This window comes from Nasonia vitripennis (assembly GCF_009193385.2).
Source record: "Nasonia vitripennis strain AsymCx chromosome 5 unlocalized genomic scaffold, Nvit_psr_1.1 chr5_random0002, whole genome shotgun sequence".
Classification (NCBI taxonomy): Eukaryota; Metazoa; Arthropoda; class Insecta; order Hymenoptera; family Pteromalidae; genus Nasonia; species Nasonia vitripennis.
In genome coordinates, this window is record NW_022279652.1 from 3,136,132 (window position 1) to 3,149,302 (window position 13,171).

The 13,171-nt window shown below is 39.7% G+C and overlaps 1 protein-coding gene across 1 annotated transcript in view; it reads right to left on the reverse strand.

Moving 5' to 3' along the window:
- The window catches only part of LOC100116347 (phosphatidylinositol 5-phosphate 4-kinase type-2 alpha), a 246,197-nt gene that overhangs the window by 13,103 nt on the left and 219,923 nt on the right, over positions 1-13,171 (reverse strand). Inside the window, exon 7 of the mRNA XM_031932831.2 lies at positions 11,715-11,857. Coding sequence (XP_031788691.1) covers positions 11,715-11,857 — 143 coding nt within the window. The remainder of the gene's footprint in view (positions 1-11,714; positions 11,858-13,171) is intronic.

Sequence of the window (13,171 nt, forward strand, 5' to 3'; positions counted from 1 at the left end):
CCACTATTGTGGAACATCATGTACGATTGCGTACTTAGGCTAGAGCTACCCGGAGGTGCAACAGTTGTAGGGTTTGCAGATGACATTGCAGTAGTGGTAGTAGCAAAGCAAAAGGAAGAGGTGACGGAAATCGCTAACGAGGCAGTAAGTATAATCCACGATTGGCTAAAGCAGACTGGACTTGACCTTGAAGGTCATGCTCAATGACATTGTCAAGGTCATCATCAGATAGCCGGGGAAAAATCCTAAAACTTTTACCCGAAACTTTTTTCGCTGGCATGCTTTGCCAACGAGATAATTGAGATTAAAGATTAAAATGACTCACCCTGTATGTGAAGAAAACCGGCGTAGTGACAATACTCAAAAGGAAGTTTGGAAATCCGCTATGGAACAAACCCTAGCTGAGTGGCAAAGACGATGGGACTTCTGTGGAAATGGGCGATGGACGCACCGCCTCATACTATGTATTGTTGGCTGGACCAATAGACGACACGGGGAAGTAAATTACTACCTTACGCAATTTTTGAGCAGACATGGGTGCTTTCGAGCCTACCTACACCGCTTCAAGATAGAGGATCCAAATTGCCCAGTATGTTTGGAAGCAAACGAAGATGCGGAACATGTTTTCTCCAACTGTTTGCGATACGAAATGGAACGAGAGGGACTCGAGCAGTACCTTCAGGCTAGGGTGACCCCTGAGTCAATGATGACAGCTATGCTAGCGTTGAAAGATGGCTGGTGCGCAGTAAACAACTACGTAAGGACTATTATCAAGAAGGTTAGAAATGACGAAGAGAACAGAAGGGAAGAACATGGTAAAAAAGCTGAGTAAAACTGTTGCTAGGCGAAGGCTACTAGGCAATAGATACAAAACGCTCCTCAGACTGATGCAGAGGAACGTAGGTCACAGAGCTGAGCTCTCACTCCCCTGCCCGATGCAGAGGAACGTAGGTGTCGGGGTTGAGTCTGTCCAGAAGATGGTCGGTCCATGCTGCTCGAAGTAGACGACCGGACGATGCGGCAGGAAGCAGACGGTTGAACGATGCAGAAGGAAGAAGACGAGTTTAATCCTGAACCCCTAATCACCTTGGTGGATGGGGGATGTACACAAATGTCAAAGAAAAATCCAAAAAAAGGCTAGTTAACGGGTACCATGGAAGTATTGTTCAACAATAGTACCTGTGGGGATCCGGTGTCGGAGGGCCACTTGTGCAGAGCTTGCTCTGCCTACGCCACATAAAAAAACACACACACATCCATTTTCTAAAAATACTTGATTTGAACTTCTATCACACTTTTTGGTATTTCCTAAAAGTTTTGAAGAAACTCAAAATTTTACTATTACAAAGCTTCCTCTAGAAGGAAGCAAAAAATTGTTCACTTTCCAAGTTATTTTTGTTTTTTTTTTTTTTCATAATTGATTCTTCCATTTTATAATTGATTTTTATTTAATCTTTAATCAATATTTATCATTATTGTAGAAAACGACAGCGAAATTATATGCTTTAAAAATTTGTATTTATTTCATTAAAACGACATATAATAAAATTAAGGTCCTAAGCAAACTTGTTCTGACAAGTACAAAAAAATAATATACTGTAACGGGGCTTTCTAATGCGTCGGACGCGATAGTCGACGCGTCATCGAGAGTGAAACCCTCACTCTTTTTCCGTGGTCAATTTAGAGAATCTCGTTGACAAATGCGAGGTGAGTGAAGCTCACCCCGACCTGTCGGGCGGGGGTCTGGTCAGGGCCGTAGACCGACGTACGCCGAGCTGAGCGAAAATCGACTGCTGGACGGACGGATCGTCACGTCTGAGAGGGTGATGCGGACTATAAGATCTTTCGAGCCATTTAAGTCACCGGGACCCGATGGTAGCTTTCTGGCCCTACTTCAAAAAGCGAAGGACGTTATCATTGGCCCACTGACACGAATGGTGAGAACAAGCATCACGCTCGGCTTATTACCCGCGGGGTGACAAAGAACCAAGGTAGTATTCATCCCGAAACTGGGAAGAAATAGATATACATCCCCTGGAAGGCTTTCGGCCAATCAGCATGACCTCCTTCGTTCTTAAGACCGTTGAAAGAGTGGTCGATAGATACATTCGAGAGAAGGTTTTGGGTGGCAAGGGGCTACACAACGAGCAGCACGCCTACAGAGCAGGAAGATTCACGGAGACAGCACACATCGCGAGAGGTGATCAAAATGGCCACTAACAGGCACGTGATCCCCTCAACCATCGCGGATTGAATTGACCACATGTTGGGAAATCGTAATCTAAAGGCGAGTAAGGGCGGCAAGACTCTCAAAGGTACAGTGGGGTCTGGATGCCCTCATGGCAGCGTCCTTTTACCACTAATATGGTGCCTGGCGGTGATTGAGCTGCTGACCGAATTAAATAACACAGGCTGCACGGCGATAGGATAAGCGGACGATTTCCTAATCATTGCACGCAGCCCTTTTCTTGACCCCCTGATGGGAGTCATGCGAGGAGCCCTAACGTTAGTAAACAAGTGGTGCAATAAGACCGGGTCTGTACAAGAAGATACAAATGAAAAAGGGAATGCAACTTAACCCTTAGGGGGCTGGATCTGCCTGTTGATAGTCAAGTGAAATACCTAGGGGTCATCCTAGACAGTAAACTGTCCTAGAAGAAACACCTGGAATACGTGATAGGCAAAGTCATGGCGAACCTGTGGCAAATTAGAAGAGTCATAGGGAGGAACTGGGGCCTGTCACCAGAATCCTTGAGATATGCTCTAAGCGGGCGTCACGGCATCAGTCATCTCAAAATGCGCGTTATCGACAGACAGGCTTAACCAAATATGAGTACCGAAATCCGTGAACTTCGCGCGGCGGTGTTTTGCATTGCCGAAGCTATCAGGGTGCATTACCAGGTAGTGTTTCGGCGCTGTGACCATGTGTGGTACAGGAGAGTGGAGCGTATGTGCCAAAAGCAATTGCAGCAGGAGTTGCGATTTTTTCTGGCCAACAGCGGTTATCAGATGATAGCCCTCTTGCATAGGCGTTCCTCCTTGTTTCGACGTCGCGGTCCAGTGTTGAGTTTCGCGGGTGACTATCTCATAGGTCGCGGTGCACGCGCAGAGAGAGAGAGAGAGAGAGAGAGAGAGAGAGAGAGAGAGAGAGAGAGAGAGAGAGAGAGAGATGCAGCATTGCTCGTACACCTACACATACAGGAAAATATGTTACAAACTTTTCTCACATACTTTATACTTGCAGACAGAAAACTAGCAGTCTATTAACAATCCATGTTAAGGTACCAGCGCCAATCAGGACTTTCAGGAAGCAAGATATAGCTTTATGGTCATTTCCAGATGGTTCAGACAACTAGAAACGCCTTTAGCACATCCAGAAAGTTGGAATATAGCTCCAGGATTGTCTCTGGGTGGTTAGATCTGGGTAATCTGGATGTGATTGAAGAAGTCAGCAACGCCAACCTATACTGCTTCGATAGTATTAATCAGCTACAGAGACATCTTGAGATGTATGAATTAGCCAGCAACACCAAGCTACACTACACGAATAGTGCAAATAAGCTCCAGAGTAGTAGAAACGTGGTTGAATTGGCAGCAATAAACAGTAAATTATCTCTGTCCTTTAAAAGCCACATGGCTATCATTGGGAGGCATCATAATGACAACACTGATTCAACTCTAAAAAACAGATCACACAATCACACTGATTTCACTGCATATAACGCAATAAATATCTGTTATAAACATAAGGAACACATGAACATAGGAAAACTAGTCGTGGATCTTATGCAATAGTGAATATTCATCCAGACAGCATCTTGCAAGAAGAATGTTTCAGCACATCAATAGAATCAGCAGGAGCAGCAGCCGCAGGAGTAGTCCAAAAAACAAAGGTTAACTTCTAAGCAAAAACTCAACTTTCTTGTTGGAGCTACATGTATTCCTATTCTGCAACACTCCTTGATGACATACCACTCACACATTGCATCGTTAGTGCCATTCCAGTTCATCACATTTCAATACTATTTGCACTGTCTCAGAAACCAAGAACCGTGAGCAGCCGAACCGCGAGCATGATTGTCTTAAGCGGAGGCTGCTTGGAAACACATAATACAGGCGCCATAGCAGCATTCCGGATTTTCATGCTGCCTATAACCCTGCTGCATCGCGTCGTCGTTGCCGTTTTGCACGATGCACTCACTAATAATATCGCCGAAACGTCAAAATGCACACGGAAGTTGGCTGCATGGATATGTCGCCAGCCGATCACCAGATTGATGTGCACAATGTATGCGCGCAGTGGTCGAGCTGAATGCCTCGCTTCGACAAAACCAACGAACAGCTGTTCGGCTTTGCGTAGCTGATAATTAATCTAATACTTTTTATGTTTAAATTATGTAATAAACTATCTTTGCACAAAATTAATGACTCTAGGAACGGGATAGAATTCGAGTTGTTAAGCGTGACTTCACAGCTTATATATAAACCAATGTATTTTCCACCAATAGGATAGTTCCGATATTGGCCACCTTATGGAATTTCGCGTGTATTTTGTTCGCCACTTGTGGCTTAAGAAGGCGAATTCCCATCTAATATAATATAATTTGAATTACTATAAAAAGAGTACTACAAAAAGATAATTTTCTTTAATTTTTCAAAATAATAATGGTTTCCCATTATATTTAAAATATTTTTCGTAAATAAAAGATTACATGGCCATAACATTTTTTAATTTTATACGAAAAAGATAAAAGATCAATGTTTTTTAACTGATTTTTTTTAAATATAATGAGGTAACAGACGTCAGACAGCGAGCGCGAAGCATGAGCTATATATATATAACGGTCGTGCGCGTAAAGTGCATTGGTTTAACAACGTCTGAAAACTCAACAACCACTTTTCTTTCGACAATTGCAGACACATTGATAGCAGTGTTTGCAGATATTAGAAATTGCAATACTAAGGATGAGCCATAATAAGACGATTTACTCGTTGCAGTCAACGATGATAACGTGGCATCGAGCGACATAGAGCTCTTAGTTTCATCAGCGGGCCCGCTTTCATCAACCCCGCCGTCTTCTTCTTCTTACGAGTCAGAAGAAGTAGTTCTGTTTGTTTCACCATCATCAACACCACCACCAGCAATAGTAGCATCACAACCACTAGCAGCCGAGCCGATATCCTCAACATGATAACCTCAGATGTGCCGATGCAGGTCGAAAAACGCGTCTTTTGCTGTAACACTGGAAAACCGTTGCCGGCGATCGTCTCAACTGGTATAGTATAGGCAGAGCCAGTATAGACGGGAAACCCATACAAGATTCATACAAGATTCCAATACTATAGAGCTAATTGGCGACGTTGTCGCACGCAGGAAAAAAACAATAGATCAGTTCGGAGTGCCCATTGGCCGTTTACCCTACGCCAAATTCATCAAGACAGTCGATACATCGATAAAGTTGATTAGAAACCCGGAAATCTTGAAAATTGGTAAAAATTTTACATGTCCGAATGATACAGCGAAACGACGACTTCCAAGTAAAGAGAGCATCGACGCGTTGATGAAAATTCACAACGCTAGCAACCGCTGCGAATCACCGAAAAATCGAGCGAAGAACAAGTAGCTACGTCTCACAAACTTTTAAGCATGTCGTCGTACGAAAAGCAATACTACGATGTCTTGAACAAGGCTGGTTACGCAGGAGCGCACAATCTCGTGCGCGTAAATCAAAAAAGCAAACAGGACACGCTGACGGGAAGGAAAAGGAACGTATATACGAGTGGCTTAGCAATCAAGACGCTTATACACTTCACAGGCATGTTAAGCGTAAATTTCCACGATTAAGCTACAACGTAACCAACATCGACGACGTATGGAGTGCAATTTGCTTCAATTAACCACGATTGAAGAGCATAACGATGGATACTGCTACCCGCTGGTGGTGGTGAATGTATTGAGTAAACAGGCTTGGATAGAGCCTCTATGCAATAAAACAGCCATCAACGTTACCGCAGCATTGGTGGAAAGACTACACTATTCTATACACAAACAGATGTGGCAATACTTTTCTCACAATAACACGCAGCATTACATCGACGTAGTGCAGAAAATCATCGACGCTTACAATCATACGCGACACAGCGGTACAAAGATGCGACGTGAATATCTACCACGCTGAAAATGCGTGAGAAAATTTAGAAAAAAGAGCTCGTCTTCAATCGACTTAAAAATCGCAAAAAGATGGCGTAGGGGCAATGAATAAATACAAGCACGGCTCTTACGTGCGCATTAGTCGCACGAAAAATACTTTCGAGAAGGAATACGAGAAAAACCTTAGCGAAGTAGTTTTTAAGACTAAGCGTATATCCAATAGACAAAATTTACCAACATTTATACTGGAAGATTTGAACGGTGAAGAAATTGACGTCTTTTTCTATCTTGAGGAGTTATAGTATTTGAAAATACCAAATTCTAAAACTACTCTTTTGACCAGGTGAACTATCTTAAACAGTCGGAAAATGCAAAACAGAAAATGCATTTATTTCCACACCGTATTTACGAAAAAATCGAACAACTAGCCAACGAAATATATAAATCAGCGGCATTTCACGATCATCTGCGGCTCGAGATTGTACCCTTTCAAAAGGGTTACTACATACTACAGTGTAAATGTACCTGCGTTGATCAGCATCAAACAATGTTTAACGAAAAAATTTGCCGTATTTTCGGTTTCGAAGATGCCAAGAGTCGGCGAAAAAACGGCATCTTTGTCATATCATCAATGGGCAGCGTTGTCGCGCTGGGAAACATACCAGCATCGCTTTCTACGTGTACATGGATGTATGTGAGCCACACAATGTAGGTGACACTCAAGCTACTCTATTGCGTATAGTTTTCGTGGATAGAGCAAATTCAGCAGTAATATCGTGAGACGTTTTGCACATGCTCATTACATTTCACTTTTACATCACAGTTTTCGCTCAGTTGTCATAGATATAAGGGATCAGTACGAAGTGCAAATACCATTCGTATTTAGAACGTTGAGGGTTACGCTTCACTTTAAACGTTATCGTTACTCGATAACTCATCGAGAGAGAGAGAGAGAGAGAGAGAGAGAGAGAGAGAGATTTTAGATTTACTTAGATTTATTTGCATACATTATGTTGTACAATATAATAGTTACTGCAAAATGAGTAGAGTATAAATTCCAATAAAAAGTTTAGGTTATCTCTATTAGAGATTGTGTAGAGTGAGAGTGTGTAAAGGTGAAGATGGATTGAGCAAGAATAAGTAAGTGAGTGTGCATGTGCGTGAGTGTGTACAAGATGTTTATATGTTTTTAAGTTCAAAAAATTATTCTTTAATAAGTTTTTTAAAGCTGGCGATGAATGTAGTGTTTCGGATGTTTGATGGTTGTTCCGGACGTAACCGAGGGCTACTAGGGATAAGAGCAAGTGCGGCGTATTTATTCTTTATTGAATATTCTACCTTCTAGTAGTTTCAGCGAACGTTTCTCCGTCATTTGGCTCTCATATGCGCGAATCGACAAGGCGATTCGTGGCTTCAGGCCAATACGGTTAGGAGTGGTTTTATAATCATTCCTAGACTGCCACGACCTCAGTAGGGAGTTTACTCCACGGATTTTGAAGTTCTCTTTCAGTGCGGAGAGGCTAAATGGCCGATCTGACTGCCAGGCCAGAGAGTCGAGTGGCGAGAGGCGTTCGCGCGGGCACATGACTGGGTGTGTATAGCTATAGATATAGAAGAGCGCGCGCACTGCTTGGAGTCCCTTCGGTAGTCCTCGGGAAAGCGCTTTTGTTTTAGCGGGCCCGAGTTTTCGGCGGCGTTTAATGAGTAGAGCGTCAGTTCTCGGCGACAACTTGTGAGAGACGGTCACACAAGGACCTGATCGCTAGGAGATTTCGATAAAGTCATAATATCTGATCAACAATGATTTCACAGTTTATTTTTGAACCTTAATGTAGTCTTGTCCTATACAATTTTTGGTGCCGAAACCCGGGAATTATTTTAACTGGGAAATTTAGTTTACGGGACAAGCGATAGTTTATTTAAATAAAAGTTATATGACGTGAGTGACGAAAAAATAGCAAGAAAACTAAGAAGATCATCAAGCGATGGAAGCAGCCTGTTGAGAGGAACAAGAAATATTTTAATTGGGAGGAAAATTCGACAACGCGTTGACATAGAGAAAAGACGCAGAGGATAAAGGCGAGAGGAAGGCGTATTGAAAAATTGATTCTATGCGACTATTTTTAATGGACGATCAAATGGATACCTCACAGCGGATTCCAGATAAGGCTAGCATCTTTAGAAAATTAAACGCTGGATGTAAATATAAGTACTTGTGCACATAGAAATACGCGAAGTTTTTTCTTATGAAGTCATAATATCTGATCAACAATGATTTCACAGTTTATTTTTGAACCTTAATGTAGTCTTGTCCCATACAATGGTAGATTGTTCCGTAAGTATGAGGCGCTGATATGAAACGAGTTCCTCAGCGTCTGCGTCTTGAAGGCAGGTATATCCAGAGATGTCACCTCTCCCCTCACAGGCTGGAGTGTCACACGGAAGTCGAAGTAAGCCAATACGTATGATGATATGGCTGAGTTAAACATTTCACGTAGAAAGCAAGCTGTGAAATACTTCCTGTGTCCGGCGCACAGTGGGAGAAAATGGACAAAATTCGAGCCACGCGTCATTTTTAATCGTAGGGCCATGATTTTTTTTAAACTCTTTAAAAAAGCAACAAGTTTAAGCTACAGGTGCGGAAATTATTGTATCACCTTCCCCTAAACCCATGCGACCCCTAGAAGCCACCCTTACCAAACCACAAGCAGTCTAACTATCCCAGGGAACAGCGAGTTAAATCGCTTTATTTTTTCTTAAAATAATTAAGCCACACACCATAAGCCAGCTAATAACCTAAATACCTACCCCTAACCTGCTTAACCCCTAGAAACCACCCCTACCAAACCACAAGCATTAAAACATGGTTTAAAAAAAAAATCTTTATTCATGTCGATTTTTCACATTGAAATCATTTAAGATTTAATGTTTAGAGCGAAGAAATCGTATCCTCGAGACTTAAACTTCAGTGTCACAGTTTAAATTTTGAAGAAAAAGGTAAAAGCACATTAAATGGCGGCTAACACGGGAAAATCGTGAAAAATTTCCAGAATTTTTTACTTGAGAATGATAGACTTTAGAACAAAATTTACTGAAGAAAAAGTTCTTAGATTAAATAAAAAAATACGTTGAATTCATTATTACTTAGTTTTATGAGATCCAGTCATAAGCAGCTTGCGAGATGTTGAAGAAAAAAAACTAAAGAATTAACTTCAGAAGCTCAAACATATCTGATGAAATGATAATTCAGTAATTCTAATCCTCGATAAATGTCTCAACTTTGCTATGTAAAAATTATAAAACATTACAGATATAAAAACTAAAAAAAATTAAAAACAAAAAAACAACAAAAAAACCTCTTTGAAGACTGCAACCTTGACGTGGTAAAGGGGCTTAAATCTGTTTCAACGCAGATGACTAATAGCAGTTCATTCAACAATTACAACTAACAAATAATGTGACTAATTTACTTGTAATAATGTCTTGAATTACGTGGTTATACGATTCTGCGTGTTTCCGGTCTGGCCTGTGGAGTGGGTTTTTATTATTTTTAGAAAAAATAAAGCGATTTAACTCACTGCTCCCAGGGTTAGGCTAGTTAGCCTGCTTGTGGTTTGGTAGGGGTGGTTTCTAGGGGTTAAGCGGGTTAGGGGTAGGTATTTAGGTTATTAGCTGGCTTATGGTGTGTGGCTTAATTATTTTAAGAAAAAATAAAGCGATTTAACTCGCTGTTCCCTGGGATAGTTAGACTGCTTGTGGTTTGGTAAGGGTGGCTTCTAGGGGTCGCATGGGTTTAGGGGAAGGTGATACAATAATTTCCGCACCTGTAGCTTAAACTTGTTGCTTTTTTAAAGAGTTTAAAAAAAATCATCGCTCTACGATTAAAAATGACGTGTGGCTCGAATTTTGTCCATTTTCTCCCACTGTGCGGCTCATCTTTCCTTACACCATAGATGTAACGAATTTCTGTATTTACGAGCCTTTGTAGTTTTAAGTCAAGCTTCTGTGTCAGGTCACAGTAAACAAGAGAGCAGCAATCGATAATTGGAAATAGGAGCGCTTGCACTAAGTGCTTGCGCAACCTGAGATTAGTACTTTTTCTGAAAAAGTAAAGCCTATGAGTGAGCACGCTTACACAATTGTGTGACGTGCTTCTTCCACGTGAGTTTAGAGTCAAGCACCAATCCCAGATTACGCACAGAAGATTCAAAATTGACCTCGACACCCCCAATATTAAAGAAAGTGTTAGCTACTGAAGGTAGTGCATTTATGTAGTAGGGGGAGCCCAGGATAATTGCTTTAGTTTTACCAACGTTGAGTTTCCGCCGGTTTTGTTCAGCCCAGCCCATTATCCTCTCGGCGTTAGCACGCATCTTGTTAGATAAAGAATCGAGCTCCTCAAGGTGGCTTTGGCTGTAGATTTGCAAGTATTTTTGCGCCCGCTGCTGCATTTTTTTGCTCGCCGGTCGGAAAACGACTACTTTTGTCCCTAATTTTAGGTCAAAAAAACGTGAAAATCGTGCATGTGTTACAAAAAATACTTTTATTCACGGCTTAACTATAATAGCTATTTCATTCCCTGAAAATCGTGACTATAGTAGCTTTTTATTCCCTCGTGTATTTTTTTGTCCCTCATTTTCGGAAATAATGACTCTATTCCCTCATTTGCGGGAGTAAAATTTTTAATTTTTGGAAAAATTGAAAAAAGAATTAATTTTAGAAACTTTTGAAAATTTTGTTTGGGTTGACTTAAGTCGCACTTTTCAAGGGAACAAAGTGGCTACACAGTTAAGTCGTGAATAAAGTTCTATATGCAACACGGGACTAAAGTCGATGATTATTCCCGCGGGTAAGTTTACTGCCCGAGCAAAGCGAATCGACTTTAGGCCCTTGTTGCATAATGAACTATTATAAAATTGAAAATAAAATAAAATTCATCAACATTTTTTTTGTATTGACATATATTAAAAAAGATTAATTTATAACTGAAAAATATCAATTTTGATATTACGAGCGAGGGAATCTTTTGGCTAGTAACCATTTTATCAGAAGATTTTAATGTTAACTTTGCTGACGAAAGTGCACAACTATCAGTTGCATTCCTCAAAAATTAATTTCAATTAGAAATGAATAATGATGCGTAACAATCAACTACTGAGTATGATACAAAATTAGATGCAGTATTTTAAAGATTTTCATATAAAATTGTTTCAAAAACATTTATATCTGTGGCTTCACGGCAAATCGATTCAAGTCACATTTTCCTGTTTTTGAGAAATGGCTATTTTAATGTTTGAATTGATACGTAAGATCGTGGCATACGAACCAATGCTGCGCAATACTGCGCTTATAATGCATTATGAACTACCTTCCAATAATAATAAGGCTATATTTCGTATAAATACGTATAATACGAACACTTAGGGATAGTCTTTAGAGCTTTTAGCGCTCTAAGCTAGTAAGTAAGATTTTTGTGGTTTTTCTATATATTCATATATTTATGTATTAATTTTACGACATAATTGGTATACAGTATGTTGACAACATATATGAATTCACTTACTTGGTGAGCTTGGAATCGCATATATATCTAATTCTGGAATTATGGAATCGTCATATTGTAAACTTGCATCTCGCAATAATAGACCTTGCGGAGATTCCGGTGGTGTAGCCATACCAGTCATACCACTCCAACTCCATAAACGCCTTTAAACATAGAGTAAAAGATGATTTTATATATTAAAAATATTTTCTATGGTTGTAATATTCAGTAAACGACTTTTTTAAACCAACGTTATTTTAATTTTTTAAACCAATAATAGAAAATATATTATGAAATATGAAGATATACAAATACTAATGGGGCTTTGCCCCCCCCCCCCTGCTCGATTTGCTCGCCAACTACCCATTTCAGTTTCTATGTGAATTTTTGAAAAAAAATCTAAATGATATGTGATTCAAAATTTGTTTTTTAATTAATTTTAATTTTTCCTTTTTCGACTTCTAATTTGTAGCTGCCACCATAACATGCAATCCAAAATGAAAGCAATTAAAATTAATATTAAAACCATTTCTAAAAAATTCAACTCCAAATGATATACCTCACATCACCGTTAGACTATTTCACACAATTTTACAATCAATAATAAATAATAATTTCAAATAATAATAAACTTAAGAAATTGATCATTAAACATATGCTGCATAGACCTCATAATAATTAGAGTTCATGTTTAAATAATAAACAAAAATGCACAAAAAAAATTCTAAAACCTTTCGCCAATGTTACCACAATACAAAAAAAAGTGGTTACCTGCGATGTAAAATAATAAATAATACTTCTGATAATCATGTTTAGAAAACTCGATATAATAAAAAAATTCCAGTCAATTATTCAATGGCTGTACCATATAATAAGTTTTTATTAATGAAATATAAATGCAATATAAATGTTGAATATTGTGCTTCAATACTATAACGAGTTAACTCCTGTGCACTCGTTGTCTCTCTCTCTCTCTCTCTCTCTCTCTCTCTCGCATTACATTTATATATATATATATATATATATATATATATATATATATATATATATATATATATATATATATATATATTTGTGTGTGTGTGTGTCTGTATGTGTGTGCGCGAGGAGGCACGTTCCATATTATAAGAAAAAAAAATAAAATTGAGTTAAATGGATGAGAAAAATAAATAAATTGTGTAGTAAGAGCGAATAAAAACTTTTTTTGTTAAATGAAACAGTGTCGTATGATTTCTATACACATAAAAAAAGGTAGTATGTAATGCGATATTGTACGTCGCAGCCGAGCAAATCGCGCGTTATTGTTTGCGCGGCAACCTCACTCGATGCGAGGAAGAAAAGGCGATCGGTTCCAGCGAGACCCGCGTTTTCTCGGACGCGAGCTACGTCCCGGGAATTCGTGGAATTCGCTGGCCGACGTACCCAAAGGGGGAGCTCGCCGGTTCGAGCTGTCGCGAGACGAGCAGCCAATCAGCGCG